Genomic DNA, 18,005 nt, shown 5'->3' on the forward strand with positions numbered 1-18,005 from the left:
CGCCCTAGTTACTGCCCACTCCTAGCCTTGAGCACCATGAGTTTTCTCTCCAGAGCCTGAGAAAGGCACATGGGGCTAGGACTGGGCTTATGTTTCTCATTGTTGCATTCCAGCATCTAGAGTACCTTCATAATAACAAAATAATAAGAGGACGTCCGGGTGGCTCAGCAGTTGAGCATCTGCCTTCGGCTCAGGGCGTGATCCCTGGGTTCTGGGATCGAATCCAGCATTGAGCTCCCTGCAGGGAGCCTGCTTCTCCCTCTGCCTATGTCTCTGCCTTCTCTGTGTCCCTCATGAATAAAATAAACAAAAAAATAATAACAGCAACAACAATGGCAACAGTTGACTCTTAGCATTTATCATATGCTAGGCACTATTCCAAATGCTTTGGATTTCTGCCCACCCAGCTTTATTGAGGTATAATTGACAAATAAAGATTATATATATTTAAAGCATATAATGTGATATTTGATATATGTATACATTGTGAAATCATCACCACAATCAAGATAATTAGCATATATATCATCTCACACGGTTACTTATTTTTGTGATGAGAACACTTAAGTTCTAATTTCTTAGCAAATTTCAAGTATACAATACAGTATTGTTAGCTATTGGCATCATATTGTGCATTTGCTCTCCAAAACTTATTCATTTTGCATAATGAAAAGTTTTCACCCTTTAACCAATATCTCTCCATTTCCCCAAATCCCCACCAGTCCTTGGAAACCACCATTCTATTCTTTGCCTTTATGACTTCAACTGATTTAGATTCCACAAGAAAGTGAAATCATATGGTATTTGCCTTTCTCTTTTATTTTATTTAGCATAATGTCCTCCAGGTTCATCCATATTGTCACAAATGACAGGAGCTACTCTTTTTTTTAAGGCTGAATAATATTCCACAGTGTGTGTATGTCTGTGTGTGCATGAATGTATGTGTTGTGTGTCACATTTTCTTTATGCATTCATCCCTTGGCAGCTAAATGCTTTGCATTTATTAACTTAAATAATCTTCCCAACAATCCTACAAGGTAGGTACCTTTATAATACCATTTTATGAGGAATTATAGACATAGAACACTTAAGAATCTTACTCAGGAAGAAAAGCTATCAAATGGTTGAGTTGGGCTTTGAATCCAGACTATCTGGCTCTAAAATCTGTGCTTGTTTAACCACTGTATATACTGTCTCCCAATAAAGATTTGCTGAATGAATGAATAGTAACACCAAATATACAGCAATAAAATCCATTGCTAACATTTACTAAGTACTTACTGTGTCCAGGCACTGCAACTGTATTGTTTCATTTAACTCTCACAACCTCTCTTCTATGTAGATACCATTATGATTTCCATTTTGCAAATGAGATGATTTTAGACACAGAAAATTTCCCCACGGTCACATAGCTCATGGAAAAAAAGGTAATTGGTGGCCTTTTGTCTGGCCCTAGAAGCCATGCTCTTAACACTATACTTCACTGTTTCCCACTACTTAAGGTATTCCTCCTCAAAGCCTCCAGAAATAAATTCTATCATCAGCCTGATTTGGTACTGAGGAAAATAAGGACATGACCTTGACCTTAAAAAAACTGGTTCAAGGTTAGAGATAGTAGAGTCTAGGACTCAGGTGTTCTGGTTTCAAATCCCCATCTCTTTTCTGCTCCATCCCCAATCTCTGTTGGTATTGTTGCATTTCTGAGTCCCAAATGGTACATCCTCCAAGTCTGGGCCATTAATGCAAGAAAAAATGGCACAAAAGCCCAAAGTTCCTGGAATAGGAGAAGTTTTCTCTCCAGCATTATTATACTCTATTTAGTTCCTGATCCTCCCAGAATACAATTAAACCAACATAAATAACTAGTAGTTGTGACACATAGGACAACAGAGTATGTCTAGACTGGTATAATTAAAAACAAAGGATACAGGGAAAAAGCTGTTTGGGACAACTTCAGAGCTGTAGAAACATTAGTGGGTGACTGAGGAGAGAGGAAAGGGGATCTCCACTCTTCCTCAGAAAAAAAGGAAAGGAAAAAAAAGGAAAAATTTTCCAAATCAGCAAAATAATTTCCAGTGTAATCATCTCAGGAAGAAAATAACAAAACACATATATAACTAAAATAACAGGGCAATGAGATGCATAGTAGAGACAGCCTTCGTGGGAGACAAGAAGAAAGAGAACAAAGAGTCTTATTCTAGATTTTTTTAAAAGAAAATTGACAAAGAGGGAAATCAGCAAAAGTTTAAGAATGGATCACAAAATTAGAAGCCACTGGCATCTTTTCCCATCTACTATAATAACTACCTCATTGGGAATTGGGAATGATGGAGAGGGAGGGGCTGATGTTCCTGAGGTGCCCATCTCCCTCAGGAAAGAAGAGTTTGGGGTTACCTTCTTGCAGAGGACCATCTGGTGGTCAAACAGGAAGAAGACCCGCTGCTGGTTACGGCCATAGGGCTGGTAGATCCAGGCCATTTCCCCAGTGTAGATCAGCTCCGAGCTCCTGTCTAGGATGTCCTCACCCTGGGAAGAACATGTGATAGTGAGAGGCAGCCAGGCAGAAGGGATTGCCCTGTCACCTGCCTGGAAGCACCTAAAGCTGGGTATATACTGGGGCAGGAGGAGTACAGAAAAGGCCAGGTGGGGAAAGAAGGATAGAGAGGACTCCTTGGAATCCTTAAAAGGCTCTGTGAGCTGGAAAGACTCATGGTCTTGTTTACTCTCAGGCCAAATGAACCCTACCAGCACCAAGGCTAATTCTGGTTCTATGAGGTTCATTCTTATATTCATTCTCATTCTCTCTCTCTCTCTCTCCCCCTTCCTCACTTTTCTCTATGATTTTTCTCTTTCTGTATCAGTCCTTCATCCCATATCTCATCTCTTAGTCCCTTTTTTATACCTGAAGAGTAAACCCAAGCAAATAATAGAAGTCTCTCAGCTTCCCAAATGAGTAAAAAGGGGGACAGGGGAGAGCAAGAAGGAGATAATGATTGAGGGAGAAAAAGAGAATATATTCACTCTCTTGAATTTTTTCTTCTCATCTCAGTTCACTAAAATATATTGATTAAATAGGAAACTTCACAACTACATGATTCTTTGGTCTGTAATTCATAGCCTGAGACTACTTCCTCTCCTTGCTACATAGTCAGACAGAAAAAAGGACGAACATATCTGACTAGCTAATTCAATTCTACAGAGTTACCAAGGCCTCCTTTTCACAGTAACTCTGCTAGGTCACAGATATGTGGGAATGTATGTCATATGCCGAGCCAGACTTGGCCCCTGTTCTCAAGGAGCTTATGGTTAGTGGAGGAAACTAATGTAGGTGTGCACAAAATTCATGGAACAGGAGGCAAACCACACCAAAGCTCTGGGCACAGGGCTGTGTGTTCCAGAATCTATATGAAGATAGAGATAAAAATCAGTGGTCTAAGACTCAGGAGAATTAAAATTAGCACCTATAGGGGTGCCTGGGTGGCTCAGTCAGTTGAGCATCTGACTCCTAATTTTGGCTCAGATCATGTTCTCAGGGCTGTAAGACTGGGTCCCGTGTTGTAAGTCTGCTTGAGATTCTCTCTCTCCCTCTGCCACCCCTCTCCTCCTCTCTAAAAAATATATTAGCACCTATATGCATGAGACATTGTGCTATATACTTTCACTCTATCTCTTCTGAGACACACAAGAATACTGGGAGGTAGATAGTCTTACTCTCATTTTATAGCGCAAGGTAGAGAGATGTCAAATGATCAGCTAAGATCATCCAGCTCATTATATTGATATCCATAACAAAGACCCAATTCTGTGGCTCCAGAAAGTATACTCACTCTTGCCACTACATTATGTTGTCTCTAGGCTAGTCGGTCCCTTCCTTTCTCTGGGTCTCAGTTTTTCCAGATGTTATTTTAATTTTAAATTTTTTTATTGGAGTTCAATTTGCCAGCATATAGCATAACATCCAGGACTCATCCAGTCAAGTGCCCCCCTTGTTGCCCATCACCCAGTATCCCCAACCTCCCACTCACTTCCCCTTCCACCTACCCCTTGTTCATTTCCCAGAGTTAGGTGACTCTCAGGTTTTGTCACCCTCACTGATATTTTCACTCATTTTCTCTCCTTTCCCTTTATTCCCTTTAACTAATTTTTATATTCCCCAAATGAATGAGACCATATAATGTTTGTCCTTTTCTGACTGGGTTATTTCACTCAGCGCCAGGCCCTTCCACATCGAAGGAAATAGTGGATATTTGAAGTTTCTAATGGCTGAGTAATACTCCATTGTATACATATACCACATCTTCATTATCCATTCATCTTTCGATGGACACCGAGACTCCTTCCACAGTTTGACTATTGTGGACATTGCTGCTATAAACATTGGGGTGCAGGTGTCCCGGTGCTTCACTGCATCTGTATCTTTTGGATAAATCCCCAGCAGTGCAATTGCTGGGTTGTAGGGCAGATCTATTTTTAACTCTGTGAGGAATCTCCACACAGTTTTCCAGAGTGGCTGCACCAATTCACATTCCCACCAACAGTGCAAGAGGGTTCCCCTTTTTCTGCATCCTCTCCAAAATTTGTGGTTTCCTGCCTTGTTAATTTTCCCCATTCTCACTGGTGTGAGGTGGTATCTCATTGTGGTTTTGATCTGTATTTCCCTGATGGCAAGTGATGAGGAGCATTTTCTCATGTGTGTGTTGGCCATGTCTATGTCTCCCTCTGTGAGATTTCTGTTCATGTCTTTTGCCCATTTCATGATTGGATTGTTTCTTTCTTAGCTGTTGAGTTTAGTAAGTTCTTTATAGATCTTGGAAACTAGCCCTTTATCTGATACGTCATTTGCAAATATCTTCTCCAATTCTGTAGGTTGTCTTTGAGTTTTGTTGACTGTTTCTTCTGCTGTGCAGAGGCTTTTTATCTTGATGAAGTCCCAATAATTCATTTTTGCCTTTGTTTCTCTTGCCTTCATGGATGTCTCTTGCAAGAAGTTGCTGTGGCCAAGTTCAAAAGGTGTTGCCTGTGCTCTCCTCTAGGATTTTGATGGAATCTTGTCTCACATTTAGATCTTTCATCCATTTTGAGTTTATCTTTGTATATGGTATAAGACAATGGTCAAGTTTCATTCTTCTACACGTAGCTGTCCAGTTTTCCCAGCACCATTTATTGAAGAGACTGCCCTATTTCCAGTGGATAGTCTTTCCTGCTTTGTCAAATACTAGTTGACCATAAAGTTGAGGGTCCACTTCTGGATTCTCTATTCTGCTCCATTGATCAATGTGTCTGATTTTGTGCCAGTAACACAATGTCTTCATGACCACAGCTTTGTAATACAACAAGAAATCTGGCACTGTAATGCCCCCAGCTCTGGTTTTCTTTTTAAATATCCCCCTGGCTATTCAGGGTCTTTTCTGATTCCACAAAATCTTAAGGTGATTCGTTCCAACTCTCTGAAGAAAGTCCATGGTATTTTGGTAGGAATTGCATTAAATGTGTAAATTGCCCTGAGTAGCATAAACATTTTCACAATATTAATTCTTCCAATCCATGAGCATGGAATATCTTTCCATCTCTTTGTGTCTTCCTAAATCTCTTTCAGAGGTGTTCTGCAGTTTTTAGGGTATAGATCCTTAACTTCTTTGGTTAGGTTTATTCCTGGCGTTCTTATGCTTTTTGGTGCAATTGTAAATGGGATTGACTCCTTAATTTCTGTTTCTTCAGTCTCATTCTTAGTGTATAGAAAAGCTACTGATTTCTGGGCATTGATTTTGTATCCTGCCAAACTGCTGAATTGCTGCATGAGTTCTAGCAATCTTGGGGTGGAGACTTTTGTTTTTTGTTTTTGTTTTTGTTTTTTCTTTTGGGTTTTCTAAGTACAGTATCATGTCATCTGCAAAGAGGTAGAATTTGACTTCTTCTTTGCCAATTTGAATGTCTTTTATTTCTTTTTGTTGCCTGATTGCTGAGGCTAGGATTTCTAGTACTATGTTGAATAGCAGTGGGGAGAGTAGACATCCCTATCTTGATCCTGATCTAGGGGAAAGGCTCCCAGTGTTTCCCCATTGAGAATGATATTTGCTGTGGACTTTTCATAGATGGCTTTTAAGATGCTGAGGAATGTTCCCTCTATCCCTACACTCTGAAGAGTTTTAATCAGGAATGGATGCTGTCTTTTGTCAAAAGCTTTCTCTGCATCTATTGAGAGGATCATATGGTTCTTGTTTTTTCTCTTGCTGATATGATCAATCACATTGATTGCTTTACAAGTGTTGAACCAGCCTTGCATCCCGGGAATATTTCCCACATGGGCATGATGAATAATCTTCTTAACATACTGTTGGATCCTATTGGCTAGTGTTTGTTGAGAATTTTTGCATCTGTGTTCATCAGGGATACTGGTCTATAATTCTCCTTTTTGGTGGGGTCTTTGGTTTTGCAATGAAGGTGATGCTGGCCTCATAGAACCAGTTTGGAAGTACTCCATCTCTTTCTATCTTTCTGAACAGCTTTAGTAGAATAGGTATGATTTCTTCTTTAAACGTTTGAAACAATTCCCCTGGGAAGCCATCTGGCCCTGTACTTTTGTGTCTTGGAGTTTTTTGATGACTGCTTCAATTTCCTCCCTGATTATTGGCCTGTTCAGATTTTCTATTTCTTCCAGTTCCAGTTTTGGTAGTTTGTGGTTTTCCAGAAATGCGTCTATTTCTTCTAGATTGCCTAATTTATTGGCGTATAGCTGCTCATTATAAGTTTTTAAGATTGTTTGTATTTCCTTGCTATTGATGGTGATCTCTCCTTTCTCATTCATGATTTTATTAATTTGAGTCTTTTCTGTCTTCCTTTTAATAATTCTGGCTAATGGTTTATCTATCTTATTAATTCTTTCAAAGAACCAACTGCTGGTTTTCTTAATCTGTTCCACAGTTCTTCTGGTCTCTATTTCATTGAGTTCTGCTCAAATCTTTATTAACTCTTCTTCTGCTGGGTGTAGGATCTATTTGCTGTTTTTTTCCCCGGTCCTTTAGGTGCAAGTTTAGCTTTTGTATTTGAGTTCTTTCCAGTTTTTTGATGCTTGTATTGTGATGTATTTCTCCCTCAGGACTGCTTTTGCTGTATGCCACAGATTTTGAACAGTTGTATCTTCATTCTCATTAGTTTACATGAGTCTTTTTAATTCTTCCCTAATTTCCTGGTCTACCCTTTCGTCTTTGAGCAGGATGGTCCTTAACCCCCACGTGTTTGAAATTCTTCCAAACTTCTTCTTCTGATTGAATTCTACTTTCAAAGCATATGGTCTGAAAACATGCAGGGGACCATCCCAATATTTGGTATTGGTTTAGAGCTGATTTGTGACCCAGTATGTGGTCTATTCTGGAGAAAGTTCCATATGCACTTGAGAAGAATGTGTATTCAGTTGCATTTGGATGTAAAGTTCTGTAATATATGTGAAATCCATCTGGTCCAGTGTATCATTTAAAGCTCTTGTTTCTTTGAAGATGTTGTGCTTAGAAGTCCTGTCAATTGTAGAAAGTACTATATTCAAGTCACCAAGTAGAAGTGTATTATTATCTAAGTATGTCTTATTAATTGATTGATATCCTTGGCAACTCCCACATTCGGGGCATAAATATTGATGATTGTTAGGTCCTCTTGTTAGATAGATCATTTAAGTATTATATAGTGTCCCTCTTCATCTCTTACTACAGTCTTTGGGATAAACTTTAATTTATCTGGTATAAGGATGGCTACCCCTGCTTTCTTTTGAGGACCATTTGAAGGGTAAATGGTTCTCCAACCTTTTATTTTCAGGCTGTAGGTGTCCTTATGTCTAAAATGAGTCTCTTGTAGACAGCAAATAGATGGGTCTTGATTTTTTATCCAGTCTGAAACCCTACACCTTTTGATGGGATCATAAAGCCCATTCACGTTCAGAGTTACTATTGAAAGATATGAGTTTAGTGTCATCATGATACCTATTCAGTCCCTGTTTTTGTGGATTGTTTCCTTGGACTTCTTCTTTCTTTTACAGGGTCCACCTTAATATTTCTTGCAGAGCCGGTTTGGTGGTCACATATTCTTGCAGTTTCTGCCTATCTTGGAAGTTCTTTATCTCTCCTATTCTGAATGAGAGCCTTGCTGGATAAAGTATTTTTGGCTGCATGTTCTTCTCATATAGGACCCTGAATATATCCTGCCAGCCCTTTCTGGCCTGCCTGGTCTGTGTGGAGAGGTCTGCTGTTATTCTGATACTTCTCCCCATAAATGTTAGGGATCTCTTGTCTCTTGCTGCTTTAAGGATCTTCTCTTTATCTTTGGAATTTGCAAATTTCACTATTAAATGTCGAGGTGTTGAGCGGTTTTTATTGATGTTGGGGGGGGGGGGTCTGGCTCCTGGATTTGAATGCCTGTTTTCCTTCCCAAGTTAGGGAAGTTCTCAGCTACAGTTTGTTCAAATACAGTTTCTGGACCTCTGTCCCTTTCGGCACCCTCAGGAACCCCAATTAAATGCAGATTTTTCCTTCTCAGGCTGTCCTTTATTTCCCTTATCCTATCCTCATGATCTTTTAATTGTTTTTCTCTTTTTTCCTTAGTTTCCTTCCTTGCTATCAACTTGTATTCTATGTCACTCACTCCTTCTTCTACCTCATTAACCCTCATCATTAGGACCTCCCATTTGGATTGTATCTCATTTAGTTGATTTTTAATATCGGCCTAATTAGATCTAAATTCTGCAGTCATGAAGTCTCTTGAATCCATTTTGCTTTTTTCTAGTGCCACCAGTAGCTTTATAATAGTGCTTCTGAATTGGCTTTCTGACATTGAAGTGAAATCCAAATTTTGTAACTCTGTGGGAGAGAGTACTGTTTCTGATTCTTTCTTTTGTGGTGTTTCCTTCTAGTCATTTTGCTTAGTGTAGAATGGTGAAAAACAAGTTGTACTGGAAAAAGGAGAAAAAGACAGAAAAAAGGGGAAAAAAGAAGAAAGGGGGGAACAAATAGAAAACAAGAAACAAGGGGGTTATCCTCTGATTCTATATACTGTAAATCCCTTGATTTCCCCTGGAACTTTCCTGCACTGCTTGGTCAATAACTTGCTTTTATCCTGTCCTTCTAGCTGGTGCTCTGGGGGTGGGGCCTGCTGTGTTGATTCTCAGGTGTGTGTAGCTGGGGGAGCTGCCCAGCCCCCTGCCAGGGGCAGGGCTCAGTGGGAGCTGTTTTTCCTGAGTCCCCTGCTCAGTCCCAGGTACAAGTTGACACTAGGAGGAACAACAGTGGTGGCGGCCAGCTCTCCAACTCTAGAGTCAGCTCCCATAGCAACTACCAGAGCTGTCAGTCCGCAGGGGCCTGGATGCTTCGGGGGCAGGGAGCGCCGATCTGCACAGGTAGGGGCTGCTCGGCAGCAGGAGCGCCCTTGCTGTCCTGTGTCCTCCTGCTCTCTGCCTGTCCCGGGGGGAGCGCCGGATCCTGGGTTGTGTCCCCGGCACCCTGGGCTCTGGGGCCTGCACCACTGTAATCGTCCTCTGGGGGGCCGGCAGCCCCCTCCATGTAGCTGCCGCCTGAGCTGCCACCTGAGCTGCTCCCGGGGCCTGCCGGGTGTGGGCTCCAGCCCTTTAGGGTGCTAGGCCCGCACTGTGTGGTACGCTCTCCCCTGGGGCACAGTTCCACTGTTAGTGCCCCTGGGAGCCTGAGGGCATCCCTGCCTCTCCTGGGATCCTGCCTGAGCTCCCTACAGGTGCCTTTCCATCCGGGAAGATTTGTAAAGCTCCTGCTTCTCCAGGCCTGGGCTTTCCTGTCCTGGGGGCACCTGCCCCCAGCCTTAGCCCGGATCCTCATGGGGCCCCTCCCCCTTGGATGCGTTTTTATTTCTTTATTTTTTTTCCGTCTTCCTACTTTGATAGAAGCGCAAATTCTTCTCACTGTAGCATTCCAGCTGTTCTCTCTTTAAATCTCAGACCGAATTCATAGGTTTTCAGGATGATTTGAAAGTTATCTAGGAAAGTTGGTGGGAATAGGTGACTTGGGGACCCTACTCTTCCACCATCTTGCCTCTACCAAACTTTTCCAGTTTTTCCAGATGTTAAATGTGGTATATGAGGATGATCTCCAAGGTCCTAGCCCTGATACTCCATGTTAATATCTCGGCCTTGTACCCAAAAGTTTCAAGTCAAGATGAGAGATGGAGATCCCTGCATCTTCCTAGAAATAATCACAACAGCCTAGACATGGCAATGGGCCAAAGAGAGGGGTAGCTGGAAATGGCATTCTTGAGAATACCACTTTTTGCAGTCTATGGGGTGAGAAGGAAAAGGGGAGCTCAGTAGAAATATTTTTTTAATAATATAACCTCAAAAAGAAAGCTCAGAGATACTACTGTGACTTCAGACTCCATTTCAGGGGTACCTTGGAACTTGAGTAACCATTCATTCCTGCGGGGCCCACATACTAACACAGAACTTCTGGGAGCGTAAGCTCTCAGGGTGAGGAATTTGTGTGGGCTTTCCTGTTAGACGCATGGGAAGCTGAGAATGGTACCAGTCTGCCATGTCCCACCCTGAGGCAGGACAGAAATATGTGCCACAGTCCATTTTGAATATGTATAAAGTGAATAAAAGCCATAAAAACAGGCCAATGCCAAAGAAACTTGGCTTTTAGGATAACTTTTAAAGTTATAACCACTGTACCAGTCAGGAACATTCTTATTTTAAGTACTTGGCACACATAACTCCACTAAGAAGGGAAGGAATAGAGGAAGGGGAAGGGGAAAGGGAAGGGGAAGAAGGAAGGGAAGGGAAGGGAAGGGAAGGGAAGGGAAGGGAAGGGAAGGAAGGGAAGGGAAGGTACGGTACTTTAGCTCTTAAATAGATGCTTTTGCAGGTTTTTGGGTATTACACAAGCAGGCTGTTATGGGAGGGGTACCACCACAATCATATATAGTCAAATTCTTAAACATGAGGAGCAAATTTGGGCTCCTGATAAAAATCTCCAGGGGAAAAAAAGGTTAAAAGGAAGCTGCCAGGTATATAGTCCTTATCCCTTTCTTTCAAGTGGATCTAGTGAGTGTGAAGGGCAGCAATGTGATAGCTCAATCAAACATCAGCATCAGAGAAATTAGAAATATAAATTTCCCTGAAATTATAGTCCATGGGAACAGGCTCTTCTCCCTATTGTTCCACTAAGATGCTCTAATGTATTGATTATTACTTAGAGGTGTGGGTGATACTTTCACTCATCCATGTATTTTTTTAGGAATCCTAGGAGGTAGGACAGAGGAGGTACTTCATGAAGTCCAGTCCTCATAGGGGGGCAGGGAACAGGGATGATAACTGGAGTTGAAAAAAAAAATCCCTGAATATTTATGGAATTAATTGAGGCATGGTCAGGTCTGAATATAATACAAGGCTTCCTACTCTCTAGCAAGATGTTCTGAATTATTGAGTAGGTACCAATTACCTGTATGCTATCAACCCTCAACCATCTTTCACAATTCCTTTTCAAAGGAGATTAAGCTCTGAAGATTTCCCCTATGATTCTTCTTTTTAGTTTGACAAATTAAGCTTAAATTATTATGTAGATGCTTTGAAAACCACCGTATTTGTTCAAACATCTAGGGGAGGGAAAGAAATCATTTTTCTTGATTTGCAAGGCTTGTCCAAAGCAGCCCTCAGCAAGCCGGAAGGACCTCTCTCTGCTTGTGCAACTACTTGGACAGGTAGAACATACAGAGAACCTATACCAGGGAACCAGTGAGGTTTGGCCACTTACGTCAATAGCTAGCAAGCCATGGAGTGGACATATCCTATTGCCTTCTGGGGGGTGGTCCTCTAGCATTCAACAACCTCTAGTCATACTAGGATTTGGATATTCCCCCAAAGGAAGTCTTGCTGCCTTGCTTAGATATGGACTTTACTGCCTTTACTGCCAAAACAAGTCCCTGTAGTATCACAAAGAAAAGAAAATGGGCTGTGGGAAGCAGAAGGTTTAAAGAAGATGTTGTGCAGCAGTGAAAAGAATACCACAGAGAGAACCTGGAAATCAGATTAAAATTTTAGCTTTATGGTCTTGGTAAGGAATAAACTTCTCAGACTTTCACTATCATTATAATGAGTATGTGTGTGTGTACGTGCGCACACGTGCACGCAGGTGTATACATGCACATTTGCATGACCATGGCCAGAATTGTTGATGGGAAGTGTAGTCCCTTAAAAGCCCTGGTGACTGACATTCTAGAAGTCTTGAAGACTAGATATGACAAACATGACACTTTAGGTTTGTCCTCTGAAATGTACCCATCAGGATTCGCTGGAGAAAAGCTTCCAAGAAGACAACTCTTCTAGAGCTAGTAAGTTCCACAGTGACCCCAGAGTCTGAAAAAGGAACCATGAGGAATTTTTCTTCTTACCAAACTAGACAAAGAAGGGCTTCACCAAGCAGCAAGGTGTCAGAGTTGTACATATGGGCTTGGTTGAGATTAGAAGACCAATCAATCATGCTAACAAAGGAGGCAGAGAGTAACTGTTCTCCCATCAATCCTGGCTCAAAATTTCCTTTTTGTTTCCTACCTCCCCATGTCCAGAAAAACATACTTGAAATTCCGTTTTAGGTGCTGAGTCTTTAAATCATAGTTCAGTGCTTTCGAGTTTGGTATTAATGAGACTCCCTGGATAGGCCAAGGAATTTCAAAGTTGTTGGTCCTCTATGACTCCAGCTTCAATGACTGGAAGCCCAGAGGATATAGAGGAATTAGAAGATCTAGGCATTGAGAAGAGGAAAGATGTTCCAGGGAATATGAAGACAACTACTGCTGGGTACCTCCTTTTACAGAGAACCCTGCAGGGGTAGAGAGAAAGGGGCCTGCTAATCAGCCACAATTTCAGAGTGCCTTAGAATTGATGGGCTTGCTAGAGGTGATTTGGTCTAGCCTTCTGCTTCTGATCAGGCAACTAGCCAAAGTAAGCCAGACACAAGGGAAGGAGGAACCATGATTCCCTAATAAGTTTGGGCCAGTGTTGGTTTCCTCTTATGAGCAACAGAATCTCTTAATATAGATGCATTCTTCTCTCTTCATCTCAAACAATCACTGCTGTTTTCTTATGGGGACATTATCCTTCAAATAAGACTAAAAAGTATAGCAAAAACTCAGAATTTTGGTCTTTTCCAGTCATTTACATTAAGAAAGATTAGAAGTAGTAGAAACAAGGAAAGATGATTTTTTTCTAGATTTTGGTAAAATAGCTGTTTGCAAGAATGGTGCTGGGCATCCCAGGTGGCTCAGCAGTTTAGTGCCGCCTTTGGCCCAGGGCTTGATCCTGGGGACCCGGGATCAAATCCCACATTGGGCTCCCTGCGTGGAGCCTGCTTCTCCCTATGCCTGTGTTTCTGCCTCTCTCTCTCTCTCTCTCTCTCTCTGTCTCTCATGAATAAATAAATAAAATCTTTAAAAGAAGAATGGTGCTTAATCTTTTTAGAATGTGCTAAACTGGGATGCGCAGGTGGTTTAGGGGTTGAGCATCTGCCTTTGGCTCAGGTTGTGATCCCAGATAGAGTCCTGCATCAGTCCCCCAAAGTGAGCCTGCTTCTCCCTCTGCCTATGTCTCTGTCTCTCTCTGTGTGTGTCTCTCATGAATAAATAAATACAATCTTAAAAAAAGAATGTGCTAAACTGCTTGAAATATTAGGGAGATACTACCTCTCAATCACAGGGAATGATACCTAAGTTGAGATAAGTGAAATAGAGAACTGGCTCAACTTCTACACTGTGACTATGAAGCTTAAAAGTTGCCATACTCTCCCTGGTAGCATGATCAGCCTTTCTCATCTTGGTTATGTTAGCCTGTACACTGTCAGATTTCACTATGTGGGTCTGAGAGATAAATGTGAAATACTGTGACCCCTGCTTCTCTTGGTGGGCACAAGAAACAAATGCTAAATGGTGTACTCAACACATATACCTGTGGGGCCTTGTAATTCACAGCTATTTCTATCGAACAGAAACCCAAGAACCTCAACAGAGTAGTGGCATTACAGAAGCAATAGCTATATTTATTTGTTAGGTTGTATATATCCTCTGCAAGTGAGTATCTTAGGAAAGGAACACTTTAGTGACTTTACTCACTAAACACTTTCTGAGTTCAGAGAAGTCATGGCTGTTTCCAATGAAATAGGAGGCTGTCAGGAATTATTTTTATAAGCAGATGATAAAAAGCAGAATTTAGTCTTTTGATTAGGAAGGAGTGATGACTTTGACCTCAAGTGTGCAAGCTTGGGTAGACCTAGTAAATGTGTCAGGGTAATCTTACCAATGTAAAAAGAAGTATGTTGGTTGGCCTGCACCATAGAACCAACTTTATATTCTGTGTCTGGGAGTGAATTAGTATATACTATTTCTTATTCAAGTGTTCATCTAATGGTGATAAAACTCCAGGAATGGAAAGAGGCTTGAAAGTCTATTGAGTCAATCCATTTTTTTCCTGGCATCATCCAGAGAGATGAACCTTTTTTTTTAATGAAGTGTTGCCTCAAAGATTTCTCTAACCTTCTTAGAAAGCTATTCAAGTACACAATGCCACCCATTAGTAGAAAGTTTTGCCTTGGCTCTAATCTACATCCTTTCTGCTGCTCTTTCAGTTCAATTTTTGGCTAAGATGTGATATTCTAGCTAAGTTATTCAGACTTCCCAGTACCCCTGTTGGTAAGGATCCTACCTCCCAGTCTAGGACAGATGCCTGCCACTGGGCAATCTTATCAATATTCTCCAAACGCCGCTTGCGTTCATTGATCTGCTGAGTCACATTTCTCATGACAGCCAGAGCAGCTGCCACATATCTGTAGTCACTGTGAAGACACAAAAGTACAAGTTGGATGAATCAATATGTTAGAAAAACAATGTGTTGGATGCCAACCATAGCATCCATTCTTCTCTTCCTACATAGTAACAGAGCCCTGATTTTCAGGTGTAACCCATACCACATGGAGTAAAAGATTATATTTCCTATCTTCCTTTACATTAAGGAATGCCTATGTGATTATGTGCCTATGTGACATGTAAATAGAAATTTTGAGCAGAGATTTTCAGAAACCTCCTTTAAGGAAGGTAGCATATGCTTCTTTGGCCCTTACTCAATCCTGATGCCTGGAACGTAGATGTAATGGTTGAAGTTCTAGCAGCCATCTTGGACCATAAGAAAAAGGTCCCTACTCCTTGGGATAGGATAACAGAAAATTGGAAGGAGCCCAACTCTCTGATGACCATAGAACTACTATAGCAGATATAGACTGCCCAACTACAGACTTTTTTTCATGTGAAATGGAAATAGACCCTTATGTTTTTTTATAGCATTATTTTTGCGTCCAATCTGATACAACCAGCCAGTAATCAAGAAGGGAACCTTCTACATGGCATGGTCCAGAGCCTTACCATGCCTTCTACCATTTATTTCTAGATAACTCTGCCCAAAGTCACTGTGAAATAATATCCACTCCTTATCTCCAGTATGATATAGAGATAGGATATAATACAGTGGTTAAGAACAGATTCTGGATCCACACTCTTTGGGCTCAAACCCTAGTTTTGTCACTGATTAGTGGCCTTGGGTAAGTCTCACTGATTCTCTCAATGACTCAGTTTCTTCATATGTGAAATGAGGAAAATTATAGGAGGTTTGTTGAGGGTATAATCATCCACATAAACTGTTTTACTCTTGGCCTATAGTAAATGTTAGTAGTATTATCAATACAAATCAAACATTTCTCTAGTATAGACACCACATAGTTTGCCTCTCAAAACATCTAGTCCCGGAAGTGCAAATTTTAGGCAGTTTCCTGGGACTTTGGATTCCCTACTTGTTGAAGGTTATACCATCTTGCTCAGTTTTTTCTGCTTATCTGATCTGATTTCCAATCAAATGGTTCCTCTGAAAGGCAGATTAAAAGTGAGATCCCAGTCATTTAGTGGAGCTACAATAGACCAAGAGGCCAAGAGAATGAATTATGATTCATTCTTAACTAACCTTTCCTTAGAAAAGTTGAACAGGCTTAGTGGTTAATAAATTGGTCACTGTCCCAGCATGAATTAGAAAGAAGAAAGGATGAAAAAAAAAAAAGATAAATGGCAACTGTCTTTTTCTTTCCTAATACATTGAAGTATAGTTTTGTTGACCAATCATAGGGACAGGGAAGTTAGTTCTAACTGACAGGTCAGACACCATGTAGCACCTCCTCTTAGTTGGCCTCCTTGTGTTCTCTAAACACTTGCCAGATCAGTCTTCAAATATAACTAAATTTTATCACCTCCAGTGACACTCACTATATATCCTAACAATTTTATTCTGTCTCGAGACAACTTTGTTTAAAAAAAACCTCTTATTTATTTATTCTGATTTATTTATTCTTAGCCTTAATAAATGTTAGCTATTACAAGTTTTTCTTCTGGATCCAACTTCTGACTTATGTTGAACTCATGGTTGACTAATGCTTCCTAAGTCTCTTTAAAATTTGCTGTCTAGATGCAGTGAAAAGCCAAGACACCTGCACCCCAATGTTTATAGCAGCAATGTCCACAATAGCCAAACTGTGGAAGGAGCCTTGGTGTCCATCAAAAGATGAATGTATAAAGAAGATGTGGTATATGTATACAATGGAATATTACTCAGCCTTTAGAAACAACGAATACCCACCATTTGCTTCAACATGGATGGAACTGGAGGGTATTATGCTGAGTGAAGTAAGTCAATTGAAGAAGGACAATCATTATATGGCTTCACTCTTTTGGGGAATATAAAAAATAGTGAAAGGGAATAAAGGGGAAAGGAGAGAAAATGAGTGGGAAATATCAGTGAGGGTGACAGAATAGGAGACTCCTAACTCTGGGAAACGAACAAGGGGTAGTGGAAAGGGAGGTGGGCAGGGGGATGGGGTGACTGGGTGATGGGCACTGAGGGGGGCACTTGACAGGATGAGCACTGGGTGTTATGCTATATGTTGGCAAATCGAACTCCAATAAAAACATGTACAAAAAAAAGGGTGGGTGAGAGAAGTGAATAGTTGTGGTCTCACCTAAACCCTGCTCAGAGCCCCCAGGCCTTCAGATGGGGTCTGAGCCCAGCCCCTTGATAAGATCTACTGAGCCAAGACTGTCTTGTTCCAGATATGTCAGCTACCCTCCTTCTCAGATAGAGTCTTCCTTCCTGTCAGCTTAAGAAAGGTTGGAAGGTAGGGTGGGGACACATCACCCTTCTGTAAGCAAAGGCAGTATTATTATCCATTTATTATTCTCCATCCATCTAATCTTCTCCCTTAGACGCCACTCTGACTGCTTGCATTTCAGACTTACTTGTCCGAACATCTATCTAAGCCTTCAGAATGGCAGCAGCCTCTAAATGACTTCAAATCCAAGCTACTCTGACATGCATCGCAGGAGCTGTCATCTTAATATAGCTCCCTGAGGCCTGTCAAAAGAGGTGCCCCATGGCCTGGAGGACAGGTATTCATGTATCCTGCTAATGCCTGAACCACTCTCTCAGGTCTCTGGAGCCCAGGTGGTAGAAAGAGAGGGCACCAGGGACCCAGAGCACAAGAAGACCTTGAGGCAGCAGTTCCAATCACAGCATGAAGGACCACAGAGATGGCAAATCACAGGTAGATATCTTATCTTACCGGCTCCAACTAAACCCAATAAAGTCCTGGGGTTGCTTTAGCTTAAGAAAATCACATAGTGATAGGATTAGCACTAGGTGTTATAAACAACTGATGAATTATTGAAAACTATATCTGAAAGTAATAATGTACTATATGTTGGTAAATTGAATTTAAATTTTAAAAAAAGAAACACATAGTTTTGGGCTATGCTTTGAAAATGGTCTTTCTGGGGCTCTTAAAAGCAATTGTATAATATATAATTTACCTATTAATATAATCAGCCCACAAGTATGATTTTTAGAGCCTCCTGCTAGGTTCCATGAATAGATACTCAGGAGTAGGTGAGAGATGAGCTGTAATATAAAAAAAAATTGA

At 41.0% G+C, this 18,005-nt stretch overlaps 1 protein-coding gene across 11 annotated transcripts in view; it reads right to left on the reverse strand.

The window, feature by feature from the left end:
• Positions 1-18,005, reverse strand: part of ARHGEF9 (Cdc42 guanine nucleotide exchange factor 9) — a 212,052-nt gene that overhangs the window by 42,445 nt on the left and 151,602 nt on the right. For all 11 annotated transcript variants that reach the window (XM_038587547.1, XM_038587555.1, XM_038587551.1 and 8 more), the window contains 2 exons: positions 14,699-14,828; positions 2,395-2,526 (listed from right to left, as the gene is read on the reverse strand). In XM_038587547.1, coding sequence (XP_038443475.1) covers positions 2,395-2,526; positions 14,699-14,828 — 262 coding nt within the window. The remainder of the gene's footprint in view (positions 1-2,394; positions 2,527-14,698; positions 14,829-18,005) is intronic.

Source organism: Canis lupus, chromosome X (assembly GCF_011100685.1).
Source record: "Canis lupus familiaris isolate Mischka breed German Shepherd chromosome X, alternate assembly UU_Cfam_GSD_1.0, whole genome shotgun sequence".
NCBI classification, from domain to species: domain Eukaryota; kingdom Metazoa; phylum Chordata; class Mammalia; order Carnivora; family Canidae; genus Canis; species Canis lupus.